Source organism: Halichondria panicea, chromosome 6 (genome assembly GCF_963675165.1).
Source record: "Halichondria panicea chromosome 6, odHalPani1.1, whole genome shotgun sequence".
NCBI classification, from domain to species: Eukaryota; Metazoa; Porifera; class Demospongiae; order Suberitida; family Halichondriidae; genus Halichondria; species Halichondria panicea.
This window is the reverse complement of record NC_087382.1, coordinates 2,209,567-2,227,617: the sequence shown is the minus strand read 5'-3', so window position 1 is coordinate 2,227,617 and position 18,051 is coordinate 2,209,567. Positions and strand designations below refer to the sequence as shown.

The 18,051-nt window shown below is 45.0% G+C and overlaps 6 protein-coding genes across 7 annotated transcripts in view; 4 read left to right on the top strand and 2 right to left on the bottom strand.

Moving 5' to 3' along the window:
• On the top strand, window positions 1–961 carry LOC135337894 (transcription elongation factor SPT4-like). The gene is made up of 4 exons (XM_064533911.1): window positions 1–132; window positions 320–426; window positions 479–534; window positions 692–961. Exons 1-4 carry the CDS (start codon window positions 64–66, stop codon window positions 811–813), a joined length of 354 nt encoding a protein of 117 aa, XP_064389981.1. The 5' UTR covers window positions 1–63; the 3' UTR covers window positions 814–961.
• LOC135337887 (calcium uptake protein 1, mitochondrial-like) lies at window positions 888–4,444 on the bottom strand. Of its 2 annotated transcripts, none has more exons than XM_064533903.1 (12): window positions 4,340–4,444; window positions 3,968–4,223; window positions 3,520–3,684; window positions 3,215–3,328; window positions 3,036–3,156; window positions 2,824–2,982; window positions 2,507–2,625; window positions 2,150–2,308; window positions 1,747–1,861; window positions 1,397–1,486; window positions 1,249–1,319; window positions 888–1,091 (listed from the first exon to the last, which is right to left on the bottom strand). In XM_064533903.1, exons 2-12 carry the CDS (start codon window positions 4,211–4,213, stop codon window positions 1,002–1,004), a joined length of 1,449 nt encoding a protein of 482 aa, XP_064389973.1. In that variant the 5' UTR covers window positions 4,214–4,223; window positions 4,340–4,444; the 3' UTR covers window positions 888–1,001. The 2 variants fall into 2 exon arrangements, with proteins under 2 accessions (XP_064389973.1, XP_064389974.1); XM_064533904.1 differs by having other exon boundaries at window positions 4,336–4,421.
• A 5-nt stretch (window positions 4,445–4,449) lies between these two features.
• LOC135337892 (calcium uniporter protein, mitochondrial-like) lies at window positions 4,450–8,288 on the top strand. The gene is made up of 7 exons (XM_064533910.1): window positions 4,450–4,587; window positions 5,002–5,149; window positions 5,434–5,558; window positions 6,100–6,191; window positions 6,242–6,514; window positions 7,919–8,004; window positions 8,070–8,288. Exons 1-7 carry the CDS (start codon window positions 4,479–4,481, stop codon window positions 8,176–8,178), a joined length of 942 nt encoding a protein of 313 aa, XP_064389980.1. The 5' UTR covers window positions 4,450–4,478; the 3' UTR covers window positions 8,179–8,288.
• Window positions 8,289–8,346: 58 nt separating this feature from the next.
• Window positions 8,347–14,600, bottom strand: LOC135337885 (inhibitor of nuclear factor kappa-B kinase subunit beta-like). Its single transcript, XM_064533900.1, has 20 exons — window positions 14,367–14,600; window positions 14,105–14,320; window positions 13,978–14,047; window positions 13,561–13,652; window positions 13,200–13,289; window positions 12,867–12,997; window positions 12,689–12,750; window positions 12,586–12,634; window positions 12,115–12,247; window positions 11,998–12,062; window positions 11,559–11,773; window positions 11,468–11,499; window positions 11,328–11,419; window positions 11,051–11,152; window positions 10,943–10,995; window positions 10,611–10,794; window positions 9,242–9,479; window positions 8,909–8,988; window positions 8,709–8,852; window positions 8,347–8,557 (listed from the first exon to the last, which is right to left on the bottom strand). Exons 1-20 carry the CDS (start codon window positions 14,541–14,543, stop codon window positions 8,464–8,466), a joined length of 2,319 nt encoding a protein of 772 aa, XP_064389970.1. The 5' UTR covers window positions 14,544–14,600; the 3' UTR covers window positions 8,347–8,463.
• Window positions 14,601–14,682: 82 nt separating this feature from the next.
• On the top strand, window positions 14,683–16,744 carry LOC135337889 (uncharacterized). Its single transcript, XM_064533907.1, has 3 exons — window positions 14,683–16,146; window positions 16,221–16,308; window positions 16,358–16,744. Exons 1-3 carry the CDS (start codon window positions 15,310–15,312, stop codon window positions 16,684–16,686), a joined length of 1,254 nt encoding a protein of 417 aa, XP_064389977.1. The 5' UTR covers window positions 14,683–15,309; the 3' UTR covers window positions 16,687–16,744.
• Window positions 16,745–16,855: 111 nt separating this feature from the next.
• The window catches only part of LOC135337890 (signal peptide, CUB and EGF-like domain-containing protein 2), a 5,003-nt gene continuing 3,807 nt past the window's right edge, over window positions 16,856–18,051 (top strand). Inside the window, exons 1-3 of the mRNA XM_064533908.1 lie at window positions 16,856–17,016; window positions 17,202–17,291; window positions 17,640–17,817. Coding sequence (XP_064389978.1) covers window positions 16,935–17,016; window positions 17,202–17,291; window positions 17,640–17,817 — 350 coding nt within the window. The 5' untranslated portion in view covers window positions 16,856–16,934. The remainder of the gene's footprint in view (window positions 17,017–17,201; window positions 17,292–17,639; window positions 17,818–18,051) is intronic.

Genomic DNA, 18,051 nt, shown 5'->3' with positions numbered 1-18,051 from the left:
TCTACAGACGACCTTTCCCCTACTAGGCTACTTGCTAAAAATATAAACATAATAATACAGAAGATGTCTCTGTCGTCAGTGCCTAAAGATATGAGAGGATTGAGGGCATGTAAGATGTGCTCCATGGTCAAGGTGAGTGAACCACACACACACACACACACACACACACACACACACACACACACACACACCATGTACCCACTCCCACACACACACACACACACGCACACACACACACCATGTACCTACCCCCACACACACACACACACCCGGCCCCCCCCCCACACACACACACCCGGCCCCTCCCCCACACACACAGACGTTTGATCAGTTCTTATTTGGTGGGTGTGATAACTGTGATCGCTACCTCCGCATGAAGGGCAATAGGGACAGGGTCACAGAGGTCACCAGCTCTAACTTTGATGGGTAAGCCCCTCTCATTATATACCAGTATGTGTATTGACCACACCCCCTACAGATTAGTAGCTATGATGTCACCAGCGGACAGTTGGGTGGCAAAATGGCAACGACTGAGTAAGCTCGTTAGCTTCAGTTAGTAGCCGCCCTCAAGTGATGGTGACGTACCCATTGTCCCCTCATCCATGTCATAAGTTTATAGCTGCACTTATTGACCCCCACACCACCCACACACACACACACACACACACACACACACACACACACTACACAGGCAATAAGTATGTCCCTGGGTGCTACGCTGTGTCAGTGACGGGAGAGCTACCACAGGACATCATGGACTCACTCCAAGATAAAGGCATTCCCTACCAGAACAGAGACAACAGCAATCGCTGATCATCACTATATCACTATAATAATAAATTGTTCTGTTAATTAATACATGCATGTAGTTTAACGTATATTCAATTGCTTCTTGATAATAATTTCTGTCAATTGCAATAACTTTATTGCACAAAAAATATTTATTCAACAAACATTGAAATGCTAGTTACATTGTCACATGATGATATAGCCACTGTCTGTCAAGACTTGATGCCTAGTTGGTCCTTGACCGTCTTTGAGGTACACGCTGCCATCGATGCAATCAATCTGGCCACACCTAGTTCCTTAGGCTGAGAGAGTGATAAAAGTTAATGTCATTTGGACCTCAGTATATACACACACAATGTCCAGCACACCCACGTATATATATCCCACACTTTGTCAGAAAATGGACACTTTGTGCCCCTCCCCACTAGTGTACATGTACACTGCATTGTGCATGGCTACCTTGTTGAGACCTCTGGAGCCTCGGGACTTCATGACCTTGATGAACTCTCTGTGACTCAAGTTACCATCATCTGCACAACACACACACAATGAGTGGGCGGGCACACACACACACACATAATGAGTGGGTGGGTGGTTGGTTACTCACTGTCCTCATCAAACAGTGTGATGACAACGTCCACCAGGTGATCACTCATCTCCACCTCCGCCACAGCAGTAGTCACCTCCTTCAAGTCACCTACACACATTACACACACAGTACACACATTACACACACATTACACACATTACACACATTACACACACACACACACACACACACACACACACACACACACACACACACACACACACACACAACACACACACACACACACACACACACACACACACACACACACACACACACACACACACACACACACACACACACACACACACACACACACACACACACACACACACACACACACACACACACTAGTCTCCCCCCCACACCTGCAGTGATGGATGCCCCGGCTGCCATGTGCATACTCAGAGCAGTCTCAACATCTTGAATATTCTGAATAAGAGCTGAAATTGCTTCAACATCTTCGAAAGTGATTCCTTTAGACTAGAGAAGGAAACAGAGCGTGTCAGTAACCAATCAAGCATGCCACTGTGCACACATCATAATTATTGTAACATTATCAAAAGCTCCGAAAACAGTTATAGAAAAAAACCCACTTATATATAGTCCACGCTTTTTTTCAGAAATTGCAATTTGGGCACGAAATAAATCACTGATCTAGGCACACCAACAGCTACTGGAAATCAGACGTTTGCAACACAAGTTACGGACAATAAAAGATAGTTCCAATAACAGGCCTGATTTAGAAAATTAGGGCATTATGAAACTCACCTCTAACTCAGATTCATCACTGGTTTCTTTGCCATAAGCTTTCTTTATCCTCCCGAGATATTTCTTCCTTCCTTGCTCATTGACAACAGAATGAGACAAAATAAACTTGGCAAAGTCATACTCTGAGATACGCCCGTCAACCACATCAAAACGATCAAACTGTGTGGGGGGTAGGAATAAAACTGTGTGGGGGGTAAGGATCAAACTGTGTGGGGGGTAGGAATAAAACTGTGTGGGGGTAGGGATCAAACTGTGTGGGGGGTAGGAATAAAACTGTGTGGGGGGTAGGGATTAAACTGTGTGGGGGGTAGGAATAAAACTGTGTGGGGGGTAGGAATCAAACTGTATCTGTTTCACCTCCATTCGAAGTACATCTTTCCGGAAGTGAGCATAGAAGGCACGGAATTTTTTGGCAGTTAAAAGTCGATCTCTCTCTGGGCCAAAGAAATGCACCACCAGAGTATCAGCCACAGAGCCTGTGAATATAGTGAGATTAGGGAAGACAGCGTGGCCGGGGGGTAGTGAGGGAGGCTACAAAACCTCACCCACACACCCACACACACACCCACACAGCCCACACACACACACACACACACACACACACCCACACAGCCCACACAGCCCACACACACACACACACACACACACATCCACAGCTACTGTGTTAGCCTCACCAGCTACATTCCCAGTGGTCTTGTGATCTCTGTGTCTTGCTCCCACTGCAGTAGAGTCCAGGATAACTTGCTGCACCTTCTGGAACTCGCCAACATCCACCTGACCATTACCATCCAGGTCAAACATCATGAACGCTATCTCGTAGTGACGAGCAGGGGCTAAAGGTCATTACCATGGTTACAGTGCCGTAGTTACATAGTGGCAGGCTTACTTGCTAATAGTGTTAACAGGAACAAATAGTCAGAAAATGAAATAAGTCCAAAATTTCCCATCGTTGTAAAAACGCTGTCTTCCTTCAGTTCTAGTTCTCGGTCATAACGCTCGCCCCATTGCTGTGAGGGTGTGGTGTGGGCGTGATCAACATACACAAGTGGGCGGGCACACACATACCTGTATAGTCATGTTCCTGAACTTGTCTAACCCGAGACCATGTGGTTGGATGATCCCCGGAGTGATGGAGCGGATGAAGTCATCAGGAGTCATGAAGATGGTGCTCTCACCGTCCTACATGTATGTGGGTGGGGGGGTAATTTTATATACTTTATTTCAGGCCCAAATTGTCCATTTTCCTTACTGATCTAAGCACAATTACATCAAACAGCTAGCTAATCCCAAATTTTGAAATTGGACGTTCGCAACACCAGTTACATGTATGGCCAGCTATGAAAACAAGTCTGATTGTCAGCATTACTCACCTCCATGGTGATGTTGAGAGTGGCAAAGAGACGGAATAACTTGTCAGGAGTTGAGAACGATCGCAAACGATTCTCATAAGAGATCACACGTTGATCGTGGAAACTCACCCTCTTCTCATTCTTTGCGACCTCCCCCTCCTTCTCACTCTTTGCAACCTCCTCCTCCTGCATGTATCAGTTAGTACACTACAAGTATCCTGAGAATAATAGGACTACAGAGAGTACTGTAGCGGGTAAATTAGCGAAGGAGGCAATTGATATATTGAATCAAGGTGAGGGTCGCGGAAATTGGCAATATTTTAGCTAATATAATATCAGCTTTATCACATGCGATATTAGCTAAAATAATTATTTCCAATTTCAATTTTGGCGACCCTCACTTGCCAAAAATTGATTTGTCGCCAAATTTCCCCGCTATACTACAAGTATCCTGAGAGAGATTACTGACCTCTTGGGCGCGTAGTTGTAGGTAGAGGATATAGGAGGCACCAAAGAAGGCAGTCGCTGCTCCGGTTGCTATGGTGAGTCGACGTGCCTTGTCCTTAGCCTCGGCACTAGGACCAGACTGACGAGTCTCAGAATCTGTTTGACCAGCTTTGAGTGGGGACTGTGATGCCATTAGCCGGCTCTGTATTAGGGGGTGTGGTCTCAGAGGCCCTCTGACCAATCGGATTAGCTGACGTGCCGAGTGCATTGTGTCTAGTCTGTGTATAGATGGAGTAAATATCGAACTACACAAAGCACACACCCTCACAGCCTCACACACCCCCACACACCTTACACCCCACCCCCCTCACACACACACACACAACCTACCTACCTCGGGGTGTCCAGTTGACTTGAGCTAACGGTCTTGTGTTGTTTATACGGGTCACCAGCCACGCCCACTTGTTACTACCACATTCTTGAGGGCCAAACAACTCAGCGACTCTGCCTCTACTAGACACTATAAAGAAGAGATGGCCTTCGCTCGACTAGTCCTCGGCTCTAGGGGGGGTCTCCTGTGTACATGGCTACCGGTGGTGGGGGGTAGAGGCTACTCCAGCACACCCTACAGCACTGACCCAGGTGAGGGTGACACAGTGGGGTGTTATACACACTGTCATGTCATGTCTAGTGTGACATTTTCTAGGTACTTAAATTTTGTGGAACTGTTCGTTGAATAAATGTCACGTTTTGTGTCCATTGTTCCCTAGCTATGTTCGTGGAATAATTTTCGTGGGGAAGATTGCTAATTTCGCGGTATACGATAATATAGGAACTTTTCGAGGGTTTGGTTAATAGCAACCTGTTAGGAATCCTACAACATTTTTCGTTAATTATGTGCTACAACGTGGAAGGCCTGGGAATGTTTCCAGTAAGCAGTCAACCCACAACATTATTCAACAAATTGCTTTAGAGGCCATTCCACGAAATTTAACTGCCTCGTGGTATACGGTAATTAGACTATTATTATAACTTTCTTTCCTTCCGTGTGTGTAGTGACTGTTAGAGTGAGCCATGGCTTCCCTGTGGTGACAATACCTCTACCATCTCGTCGTGAGTCATGTGACTTCACACTCCGCCCATTCCTTCAGAGCGTCAGTGATTTCATACATCACGTCAAAACAGAAGATCTGGGAGTAGATAAGTGAGTCATGAATTGCAGTACGTAATATAATAATAATGGAGCTTGTACATTTCCTTATGTACATCATTATGCTATACATAATTATATCGAATAATTATAGCCGAATTATGGTAGCAGCACTAGCTATTAAACATATTTTTTTCCTATAAAAACATTTACATTGGGAAAAATTGGTAGAATTGGCTATGGGAAACACTCAAATTAATGGCAAGAGCTCCGATCCGTAATGATATTGATATCAATGTGTTTTTAGCGTATTCCTTATTTACCCCCCGCCCACTCAGTGTGGCTGTGTATGGTGTGGGCGGGAATCGTATCGCTGGGTCAACTGGAGTCGACCTTTTATTGCGGGAGGACTTTGACCTGGTCGTCAACGGTTACAAGTATCGTGTGGAGGTCCCTCAAGACCGTGAGTCACACCTCACACACACACACACTCACACACCCGCCCACACACACACAAAGCTAAACTGTGCATTTTGATAATTATGGTGTGTTTCAGTAATCTATTTCGGGGCGTGTAGTTGGACATCTTTCAACAGTCTTAACTAACTTTAGTACTGTTGATCCAATGTCAATAATTTTCTGATTTTCTGAAAGCTTAGAAAAAGACCTTTCAAATGATGTGTTAAAATCCAAAATTTCGTTGGGGCCATAATTTGTCATTTTTCGGCCTTTCTTCTTTCAAATTCTTTTCTCTCTCAAATATGAACTTTTATGACACCATTTGAAAAGTCTCTTTCCAAGCTTTCAGAAAATCATAAAATCGTTGAAATGTGATCCAAATTCAAATTATGGCAGCTGAAGCAAATAGAAAAAATCATGGACTATATTAATTAATATAAGTTGGTGTATTTCGGAGGTAAGTTTGATTGTCCATAACTTGTGTTGTAAACTTCCATCCAACCCCCTCACAACTCACACACCCACACACACACCCGCCCCCACAGTTAAGTACCCACTGGATGGCGAGGCTAGTTTATCTGATGTACGGAACATGATACACAAGCTGTACACTCAACTCAACATCGACACTCATCAGGTACGCTAATCTATATATAATACTACTACATGGTTACCATGCCAACACAGCTCGGCAAAGAGAGAGAGTTGAAAGGTAAACTAGAGTCCGTGAGGTCAGAACTAGCTCCACTGGATGCTCAATCCATGGCTATTGGCAAGCAAAGCAAGGGTCGCTCCAATATGGCTATATGGGGTGGCATGGCGTTCATGTCCCTCCAGTTTGGCTTCTTTGCTCGACTGACCTGGTGGGAGTACTCGTGGGATATCATGGAACCAGTCACTTACTTTGCCACCTACGCCACCTCGATGGCCATGTTCGCTTACTTCGTCCTCACAAGACAAGTACGTTGTGTTTACATGTTCGTGGATGTGCGTGCGTGCGTGCGTGCGTCACAGTAGTATAGCGAGTATTTTTCGAGGACTAATGTGAATTTTGCAGATTTCAACCAAGCTGCGAAATTTTCAATCGCAAAAATGTATAAAATTACCCGCTATATAATTATATACATATTGTGTGGGGGTTGTTCTGATTGCCCCTCTCATCATATGCATATTGTGTGGGGTTGTTCTGATTGCCCCTCTCATCATGTGGGGGGTTGTTCTGATTGCCCCTCTCATCATGTGTGGGGGGTGTTCTGATTGCCCCTCTCATCATGTGTGGGGGGTTGTTCTGATTGCCCCTCTCATCATGTGTGGGGGTTGTTCTGATTGCCCCTCTCATCATGTGGGGGGGTGTTCTGATTGCCCCTCTCATCATGTGTGGGGGGTTGTTCTGATTGCCCCTCTCATCATGTGTGGGGTTGTTCTGATTTCCCCTCTCATCATGTGTGGGGGGTGTTCTGATTGCCCCTCTCATCATGTGTGGGGGGTTGTTCTGATTGCCCCTCTCATCATGTGTGGGGATTGTTCTGATTGCCCCTCTCATCATGTGTGGGGTTGTTCTGATTGCCCCTCTCATCATGTGTGGGGTTGTTCTGATTGCCCCTCTCATCATGTGTGGGGGTGTTCTGATTGCCCCTCTCATCATGTGTGGGGGTTGTTCTGATTGCCCCTCTCATCATGTGGGGGGGTTGTTCTGATTGCCCCTCTCATCATGTGTGGGGGGTGTTCTGATTGCCCCTCTCATCATGTGTGGGGGGTTGTTCTGATTGCCCCTCTCATCATGTGTGGGGGTTGTTCTGATTGCCCCTCTCATCATGTGGGGGGGTGTTCTGATTGCCCCTCTCATCATGTGTGGGGGGTTGTTCTGATTGCCCCTCTCATCATGTGTGGGGTTGTTCTGATTTCCCCTCTCATCATGTGTGGGGGGTGTTCTGATTGCCCCTCTCATCATGTGTGGGGGGTTGTTCTGATTGCCCCTCTCATCATGTGTGGGGATTGTTCTGATTGCCCCTCTCATCATGTGTGGGGTTGTTCTGATTGCCCCTCTCATCATGTGTGGGGTTGTTCTGATTGCCCCTCTCATCATGTGTGGGGGTGTTCTGATTGCCCCTCTCATCATGTGTGGGGGTTGTTCTGATTGCCCCTCTCATCATGTGGGGGGGTTGTTCTGATTGCCCCTCTCATCATGTGTGGGGTTGTTCTGATTTCCCCTCTCATCATGTGTGGGGGGTGTTCTGATTGCCCCTCTCATCATGTGGGGGGGTTGTTCTGATTGCCCCTCTCATCATGTGGGGGGGATTGTTCTGATTGCCCCTCTCATCATGTGGGGGGGATTGTTCTGATTGCCCCTCTCATCATATACAGGACTTTGCGTACCCAGTGACTGAGGAGAGGACTTTCCTGCACAACTTTTATCGAACTTCCAACAGTCAAAAGTTTGATATTGACAGGTAACTATGGTGCTGTGTGTGACCCCGCCCACTCACTACACACCGCCCCCTCACCACACACACAGATACAACCACCTCAAGGACACAGCATCACGTCTGGAGGGAGAGCTGAAGAGACTCCATGACCCACTGCAACTCAACCTGCCCACACCAGCTCCAGATCATGTCAACTAGTGCAGTACTCTCTATAATAGCTAGCTAGTATGTGTGATGGACGTTTTGTAGAGTGATTCTAGATTGATTAGTTTTAATTATCGCAAGTTGAATATTACACAAATACCGTATAGCAGGTAATTTGGGGGGGGGGGGGCGGGATTGAGCAATAATTTAATTTTTAGTCAGTTCGTATTTCATTTAAAAATTATGATTATTTACGAGACAAAATGACATGAGAATGTGGTGTATGTACGCACGACATACAAAAAGACAATCAAAAGACAATAATAAAAAAGATAATTGTTAGTTTGAGAGTTCTGAAGTTATAGGTAGTGATGATGATACGGATAAAGAGGCGGGGGAAATGGGTGTGGCCACACCTGGTAGAGACGCCAACCTGTAGGAGGGGGTGGGGTGCGTTACATACAGTGTCAATATAATAGATCTAGAGCTGTTGTTTGCTAGTGATATTTTTGTGATATTAAAGTCAAAATCCACCAATTTTAACAAAAGCAAAGTCAGCCATTTTGTATCTATCCAGCGATCACCTTTTGAGTAGTTGTCTGTTAGTGACCAGGAGATTGCGTGTTTCATCTTGAGACTCCTCCCTCTGTAGTTGAGAGCGGGAGTAGTGTTGCACCAGGTCAGTCATACCATCTGGTGATTCCTCCACAGTGTCTTGCCGACTAATCCTGAGGGGGGGCGTGACCAATCAGATTAGAGCATTAGTGTGTGTGGGTGTGTGTACCTGCGCTGTACAGAGCTCATGACAAGGCCACTGTTGCCCCTGGCAACCTTCCATAGCGCCTCGTTGCGACGCTCTAATAACTGCAGGAAACACAAGTACAGTAAGAACCACCACCCTTATAATTATGACCAGAGCTTGTATCTAATTCTGAGAGCTATTGAATGCATCAATTAGTTTTGAAATTAGACGATCTGACATAAATTACGGGCTCTCAAATATAGAATACGTTCTGATGTGCATAGGGGACTAGGGTGGTTACATAGACCAGACCACACAGGGGGGTAGGCCAGACTACACAGGGGGGTAGGGGGGGGGCATATAGACCAGACTCACCCTATCCAGCCCACTCCTGAGTTGTCCAGTGTTCTCCTTGCAACTCTCCACCCTCTGTATCAGGTGACCTAGTGCCACATACTCCTGACAGAAGCTAACACCATTCAGCTTGGTCTCAATAATGAACTGTGCTTGATGGATGGCTTGCAGGAGGACATCTTGCATGCGCCCCCTGGAGGAGAGCTGCCTGCCCTTACTGACCTTGATGTCTGATAAAATATCTCTAGCTCTGGCCACACTGTGCAATAGAAGGCATGGCATCAATTAGTTCAACAAAGGATACCTTACAAAGCCATCAATTATCACAGAGCTTGTATCTAAGCACATTATTACCCTAGGTGTGCGTGGGCGGCCACGGGTATAGTAGTCGTCTGGTTTGTTTGTTTGTTTGTTTGTGACAGGTGAATCTACTCACCTGAATGTCATAGCACTGCGTTTACAGCATGGATAGCCAGGCTGTCATGGCGCTGCGTTTACAGCATGGATAGCCAGGCTGTCATGGCACTGCGTTTACAGCATGGATAGCCAGGCTGTCATAGCACTGCGTTTACAGCATGGATAGCCAGGCTGTCATAGCACTGCGTTTACAGCATGGATAGCCAGGCTGTCATGGCGCTGCGTTTACAGCATGGATAGCCAGGCTGTCATGGCACTGCGTTTACAGCATGGATAGCCAGGCTGTCATGGCACTGCGTTTACAGCATGGATAGCCTTCACACAACAAGTTATTAATAGTGGCAGATTTTGATGTTAAAGCTTCGTTGTCGGAATAAAAGCTAAGAAGCTTGAACTTGCACGTTGAGCTAGCTACACTGTGGCCTTTATTACTTGCAGATGAAGTGATCCCGTACCAGGAACAATGAAAAAGGGTCACTGAAGTAGAAAGCTAGAATTGTGACTGGTTTGTTGTCTCGGGAGGCTTCTTTGCTGACTCTGGATCCTAGCACCAGGACTCCAGGAGCCATACTTCTCTAAGACTCCAGGATTTTTGCTGTGATGTACCACTGAAATGCTGTTCTCAAATGTTCATCATGCTTCCAGTCTGGTTAAATTTTATTGCTCCTGAGTTTGCTGTGCTAGACAGCTTAGTCATACATGCTACATGCACTGCATTATATCACTCCTCTGGTTTCATGTTACCAGCTGAGGGTTTGAACTTCAGTGCTCTAGTTGGAAAGGTAATTCTGAGAGCTATTGAGTTTTGAAATTGGACAATCTTCACACAAATTACAGGCTCTACACGATAGCTGCCCCAGGTGTTGCTATGCACGATGATAGCTGCCCCAGGTGTTGCTATGCACGATGATAGCTGCCCCAGGTGTTGCTATGCAGGATGTAAGCATCTGTCTCCTTAATTATATACCCTTACTAAGAGTTGTAGTATTTATGGAACTCTCTGCCATTGTCAGCATCAGTACAGATCATCTCCTCCGCTAGTCTCAGGTACGTCTCCGCTTCTCTACGCATGTCTGCAATCTGATTGGTCAGTTGAGTCAGCCGAGCATTGTAGTCCTCAAGCTGTGCACTCATCGAGGTCCAGGTGGGCGTTAGCTCTGTGAGGGGTCGTGTGGGGGTCAATAGCACACCATTGGAAAGGTAATTCTGAGAGCTATCAATTAGTTTTGAAATTGGGACAATCTGAACACAAATTACGGGCTCTACAAGATAGCTACCAAAATAGCAGAAATCATAAAAATTTACCGTCGATAGTTTCAGGAGGTAGTTGCTGCAACTGTGGCTGGTCACTAGATAACCTGTGTGTGTGGGTGTGTGTGTGTGGGCGTGTGTGTGGGGGTGGTGGTAACGTACATATCTCTGAGCAGTGTTAGCAGTGCAGTGACCACATCATACGACCTCAACAGAGACTGCTCCCCCTCTCTCACCAGAGTGCACTGGATACGAATCTGATAACTGTGAGGGAAAGATAATGAGTCAGTGGGTGGTGTGTGGGTGGGTGGTGTGGGTGTAGTGTGTGTGGTGTGTGTACTAAATTGGTTAAAATTGGACAAAATGTACCAAATTGGTACTGATCCTTGTGTGTGTGTGTGTGTGTGTGTGTGCGTGGTGTGTGAGTGGGTGTACTCACAGGATGGCCTTGTGTGCTTTGTGGAGCCTATCAAAGAACAAGTGATGAGCTCTGATGTGATGATACACATGAGAGAACACAGAGCGTCTCGCCTGTGTAGGTATATAACATGATCACATGACATGTCACATGACACTTACATCCGTTGAAATCTTCTCATCTCCGAAAGAAGCTGTAAATAGTATTATAATAATAAGACACTACACATAATCATAGGCCACACCCACTTACTGAGTTTAGCGACGGAGCTGTTGCTGTCATGCATGACCTTGAACGATGGCATTAGAAATATGGGGAACATGAACAACACTCCCATCTCTTCAGCAGATATACAAGAGGTCACGGGGTCAGAGTCCAAGGGTAGCGTACCATCAGGCTGAATGAGATACTGCTCCTCTGGCTTCACCTCTGACTCTAACTGGAACTGGCGTTTCAGATCTGAAACTCTGGAGTAAAATTAGACATTGTTTTGGCTAAAAAAGTAGATCATTGGAAAGGTGATTCTGAGAGCTATTTGAAATTAGACAATCTGAACTACAGGCTCTCAAAAATAGCTACCAAAACAGTTGAAATTTAAAAGCGCAAGGCCTTAAAATTGACGTTATTATACATGTACCTGGTACACAAAACTTGTTTCTAAAATAATTTACATCCAACAAGTTGCACTTACTTGGTTTTGTCAGTGACTGTGTAGGAGTGGACGTCTCCAGTGGCAGTGCACACGATATTCATAACCTGTATTATAGGAGGAGGATAGCGGGGTCAGGTGTAGGGGGTGTGGTCTAACCTTTGTACCCAGGATAGTAGTCATGTGACTGATACAGGGAGCGTCCTCATTGGTCAATCTCTTAGCCCCTCGGAGCTCAGGGTTGAACTGTAGTGCAGTCTGTAACCATGACGTCAGCTCTTCCTCCAGGGGTCTGCAAGGTAGCATACTGATAGTGTACTAGAATCCGCTCTGTAACTAGAGTTCTGATGGAATAAATTCAATGAAGTTTAGGAGATCTTTTAGATGGTATGCTCAAATCCCAAATTTGGAACGGGCATAATTTGGAAAAATACCATGGGCTATATATAGCCCATGGTATTTTGTCAAAAACAGGCGCAAAATAGACTTCTAATTTTACCACATCATCTGAAAGGCCTCTCTCTAAGCTTTCAGAAAATAATAAATTAACGTTAATGGACAAACAGAACTAAAATTATGGCCGTTCAAAAATGCTCTATTTTCTGTATTGAGTGGGCGGTGTGTGTATACCTTGATAGTCTGTGAGGGTGTGGTAGGTGGTCAGAGTACACGGGTTTGTCTGGAGGGGTCAAAGTGTAATTGACTGCATGTCCCTATATAAACTATCTCTCACCAGTATTGTCTTTGTAATGGATATGGATGACCTTTGGACCCTTCTTGGCAACACAGTCAACCCTACAATCAAGGAACATCACATTAAACTAAAATTTTGAGGATTTTTATTTGATGATAGAGGTTTACACTAACCCGCTATACGACACTAACACAAGACAGGATATAAACTATCTCACCAGAGAATGTTCATGGTTGGCTCTCCATGGAGAAATGGACGAATTCCAGTGACACACTCAAACACAACTACTCCAAAGCTCCATACGTCCACACTGCTGTTATAGTGTTGACCCTTGAGCACTTCCGGGGCCTTGAGGGGTTAAATACACACATGTACAGTCACAGAGGGTACATGTGCAGTGGAGGGGACACAGAGGGTTAAACACACACATGTGCAGTGGAGGGGACACAGAGGGTTAAACACACACATGTGCAGTGGAGGGGACACAGAGGGTTAAACACACACATGCACAGTGGAGGGGACACAGAGGGTTAAACACACATGTGCTCACCACATATTGCATGGTGCCCACCAGGGAGGTACACACACTACTCTGATCATAACTCTTGGCATATCCGAAGTCAGTCAACTTATACACAACCTGTACAACAAGAAATCCAACATCTTGATTAAATAATGTATTTTCTTCTGTTCTTCAGTTTTGGCCCTAGTTATACTTTCTACATGTACATGTAATAAAGCTAGAGTACTCTTGCTATAGCGCTGGGCAAGCTAGTCAGAGTAGAATTCATTGTAGCTGACCAATACGACAGTGGGGAGACGTTAGGCGCTGAGAAATTATTATCCTACCATGGTTTGCTGCTCTGTTGTAAGTGCCTGCAATCCACCGTCATTATCTGATATAAACTCACCTTGTTCTTGTGGATGATCTTGCGCAGTATGTTCTCTGGTTTGAGATCTCTGTGGATGACCTTCTTCTTGTGAAGAAACCGGATACCAGAGTCTACACACACACACACACACACACACACACACACACACACACACACACACATAGAGGGGGTCAGTAGGGGGTCAAAGCGTTATAAGAAGCATCTTTGAACGGCCACAACTTTCTGTTTTAGAGAGAGGCCATTTAAATGATGTGTTGAATCAAAAGTCTATTTTGGGCCTGTTTTTGACAAAATACCATGGGCTATAATAATCATCAGCCCATGGTCTTTTGTCAAAAACAGAAAATTACGGCATACCCACACCCACAGGGCACACACACACGACACACATCCCCACACACCCCCACACTATAGAGTCCAAGGCAGAGCACTTACTGACGTCAGAGCAGATTTGTCGGACATCTTCCTCCGGGAGACCACAGCAATTGTCAGGTTCACGAAGTACCTAGCAAAAGAGAGGGCGGGGCATTGTATATAATTATATCATCAGGGCGACGCCCACCTGTCTGAGGTCCCCTCCGCCACAGAACTCCATATATATACATGGCACGTTTCCTTGGGGACGGTAGTACAGTCCCTCGGGTGGACTCTGCGCCTTGACAATATTGACGTGATCCAAGCGCTTGATGATCTCCATCTCCTGCATCCAGCGATCAAATGACTCACGGGAAATATTGAGCTGACGACATTCCTTAAGAACAAGCTTCTCCCCTGTGAGCTGTGGGGGCGTGTCCAGTTATATATTATAATGCAGTGACGTGTACCTTATGCACAAACAACTTGACAATTCCAAAACCTCCCTGGCCTATATCCCTATCAAAGGTCCACAGCTCCTGGGCACGTGAGGGTGGCGGACTGTCCCCCGCGCTGTGATACTGCTCGTCATCACTGTAGCCAGCATCGAAGCCTACTTGAGCCATTACTACACACTGCACGTACATGTACACACTCACAAACTAAAAACAACTGTTTGTTAATTCGGTAAAGATCGCCTCAAAGTGCTCTCAAATAATAATAATTATCTCCAATAAACCGAATTAGCGGCTTGACTTGAATCATTCCGCGGCTTAATACAGAGGTTATGTAATTGAACTGTGAATAATGATTACCATTGATTGGCATGGTTGGCAAACCACAACTACTGAGTGAAAACAGATGACTTGCAGAAGAAGAGATGGAAGTAATTTATGTAAAGCTGCATTCATTCGTGTGTAGTACACTCAAAAATGATGTGTGCATGGTTTTTGGCAAATGTGCGTTTTCCCACAATAGTCACGCGCACTTACGTAAAAACCACACATTACATTTTTACAGTGTATAGGCCTGGCTACTGCAATCTAGCCTCAATCCCAGGCCGTACTTACCATAAGATGATAAGGAAAGTGTAGGCCTGGCTACTGCAATCCAATTTAACCAATTGCTATTATAAAGACATGACATAATTATTCCCAGAGTTTTGCATTCCTTAATTAATTGTGTACTCTAAGTTATTGAAGCAGGGTCATTTACCTGATGTGTGTGTCCATGAGGCCAGGGGGAGTAGGAATGTTGACCTCTCATTTCCGTGTGTGTGAATGCTAAGTAGGACTGCAGCACAGGGTCATGAATACCATTAACTGGACCAGTGTTTGCACTTAACTTGTTGTTCCTAGCTAGAAATAATACCCTCATTAACAAAATATTCTACCCTGAGCTATTAGTTCAATAATGTCGATAATGGCAAAGAGACAGAGCAGAAATGATCGTCCTACTTCACTACACTACCACTTCACGAAACAAACTGCCGTGTCCCAGCTAGCAACGGCTAACCAGCAGCTTCCCTCTGTAAGCATCAACCCACCAGCAACTAACAGTCAACTCAAGTCGTTTGATGACATCCACAACAAACAACTGTCCAAGCCTTCCAATACGTCAAGTGATGTGCAAACCCTCACACCAACTACTACAAAGCATTCCTTTTTCAGTTATAAGAAGTTTTCAACTGAAAGTAATGATTCAGGCTGTCAGAGTCAAGTGTCAAGTGTCACCTCACTTCAAAGCCACAGCAAAGAAACAAGCGGTTCAAATTTGCACGAGTCGTGTCAAATCCTCCGAGAGTCTCCTGTAACTGAAGATCCATCTAAAGAATCAGCTCCACAGTTAATTACAGAGCCAGGCAACAATGGTGCTAAGAAAGTGAGTGTGGATGAGACAGCTCTTAGTAATTTGTTTAAAGCAGTTCTCAAACTGCAAGAGGGAGCTCTGTTGCTGGCCCCGCGGAGTGCCGAAACAGATGGCCCATATTATAGACGGAGAAGCACTGGTGAAGGAGGGAGTAAAGTCAAAGATTGTCGTCGTGTAAGCTCTCAAGCATACTTTCATAGCATGGTCAATGTTGAGCGGTCCCCTAACAACTGGAGCAGCAGAAGGACCTCCGGGTGCATTGTGTGTGATAGGAAGCGCAAACCAACCATAGATACACCACCTCCGTCAACAAAAGTTATCATCAAGACATCCATGTCAAGAAAAGCACAGCAAACCAGACGTTTCTCTGAGGCTCTGCAGGTACACAACAGCTAGTACAAGTGTATGTAATTATAGCTATATAATATTTAGATTTCCACTGAATGCATATGCAGGTGATAAGACGCAGTCAAAGTACCTTGCCTTATGTTGAACTGTACGTTCTCAATCGTGAGGAACTCATGAAGCTGAGGAGAGACTACAGTAAGTGAGAGATCATTATAATATATTATATAAGCTTACTTCTTTCCAGAGCCAATTCTGAAACTGGTCCCATTTGACGAGCCCAGAGAGAAGGTTCTAGAGAGATGTGTCAGTGAAAATATGCCTGATTTTATTCACTATACTGACTGGCCATCAATCACATGTTACTTGGTGGCAAAGAGATTACTCTCTAAAGATGACCGCCAGAAAATGTTGAGTGTTCCAACTCGTGCTGAGAAGGGAAACTGTTTCTATCTTGATGTGCTCCCCACTAAAGGAGACGATGCTTATTGTAGGCTGTATGACTGCATCAAAGGAGAACAAGAGCACAGCGGCCACGAACATCTTATTAAGATACTAGATAGTGCATTGCAGTAAATGCAATTGCAACCTGTGTTGTTGTGTGGCAATAATAAATAATTATTATGAATTTTTATGACAGTAGTACTGGGAAATCGTGGTGCACATGCGCCAAAGTGTGACAGACTGTCTTTGTTTCAAGTCGCGCCCTGAAATAGAGGCTAGAACACATGACTGCATGCTTGCCTGCGACACGCCCACGTTTTCAGTAAACAAAGGCTTTGGTACATGGTGGTGCATGAAAGTAGGCGTTCTAGCTGCTCAAGATGTTGCTGAGAATTCATCCAAGCCTTGTGCTGCTCGTGCTGTGGACCTACTGTGCTCTCTTCATTACACTGGGCTCCACAGGTCAGCTAGCTAGCTATAGCTTACTCATTTAGAATTTTGATATACTAGAATCTAGATCTAGATAGCTCTACAATTAACTATTGCATGCACTAGCTAGTAGCTTTGTAGTGCAGCAGTGTAGTGTAGGCGTAGCCTGCAGTGACCCATGACCTATCTATTATTGTTTACTGCTTCATTGATTGCAGAGATCAGATACTCACGATATGCAGACATTGGCTCTGGAGGAGATAATGATTCCTGCACTGCATGCATCGTAGGGACCTTTGCAGACAATGGTGTGTGTGGGTGTGTGTGTGTGTGTGTGTGTGGGTGGGTGGGTGGGTGTGTGAGTGTGAAGTGTGTGTGTGTACTCAACTATAGTTACAACCTGGAATAGGTGTTTCTAACCATTTCCTATCATGGTCTAAATGTGGTGGGAGATAAGATTAAAGACTCCACTTTTCTCAGGGTATCTGTTGTCGATAGTTGCTCCAAGAATATCGACATTCCTAACAGTAAAACTGGTATTATGTTTCCCAGCTAAACAGAAGCCACTCATTACATAGCTACTTTAAGTACTCCCCTTTGAGCTCCGTAATTTGAATTTAATAGCCTTAATTATTTGTTTATTTACTCCACTATAGCTACTGGGGACTGTAACTGCAGCTGTACTTGCACTCCGACCTTAAGCACAGTAAAGCCATGCAACTGCAGCGGCTACTGTACGGACAACAGCTCATGCAAGGAGTGCGACTTTGGTCACCATAGCAACAAGACGGGGAGCATACTGTGCCTTGAATGTGATATGGGCTACTATGCAAAGTAAGAACACTATAAGTTACAATAGATATATTACAGCGGTTACAGTGCATGGGTACAGTGGGTACAATGGGTACAATGGTTACAATGGGTACAGTGGTTACAGTGGTTATATACAATGGGTATACAATGGGTGCAGCTGCATGTAGCTGGTGCTTGTGCTGGTTATACAATGGTTGTAACAATCTTTGTAGCATATTTGGTAGCCTCATAATAATTCATGATCATTACTTGCAT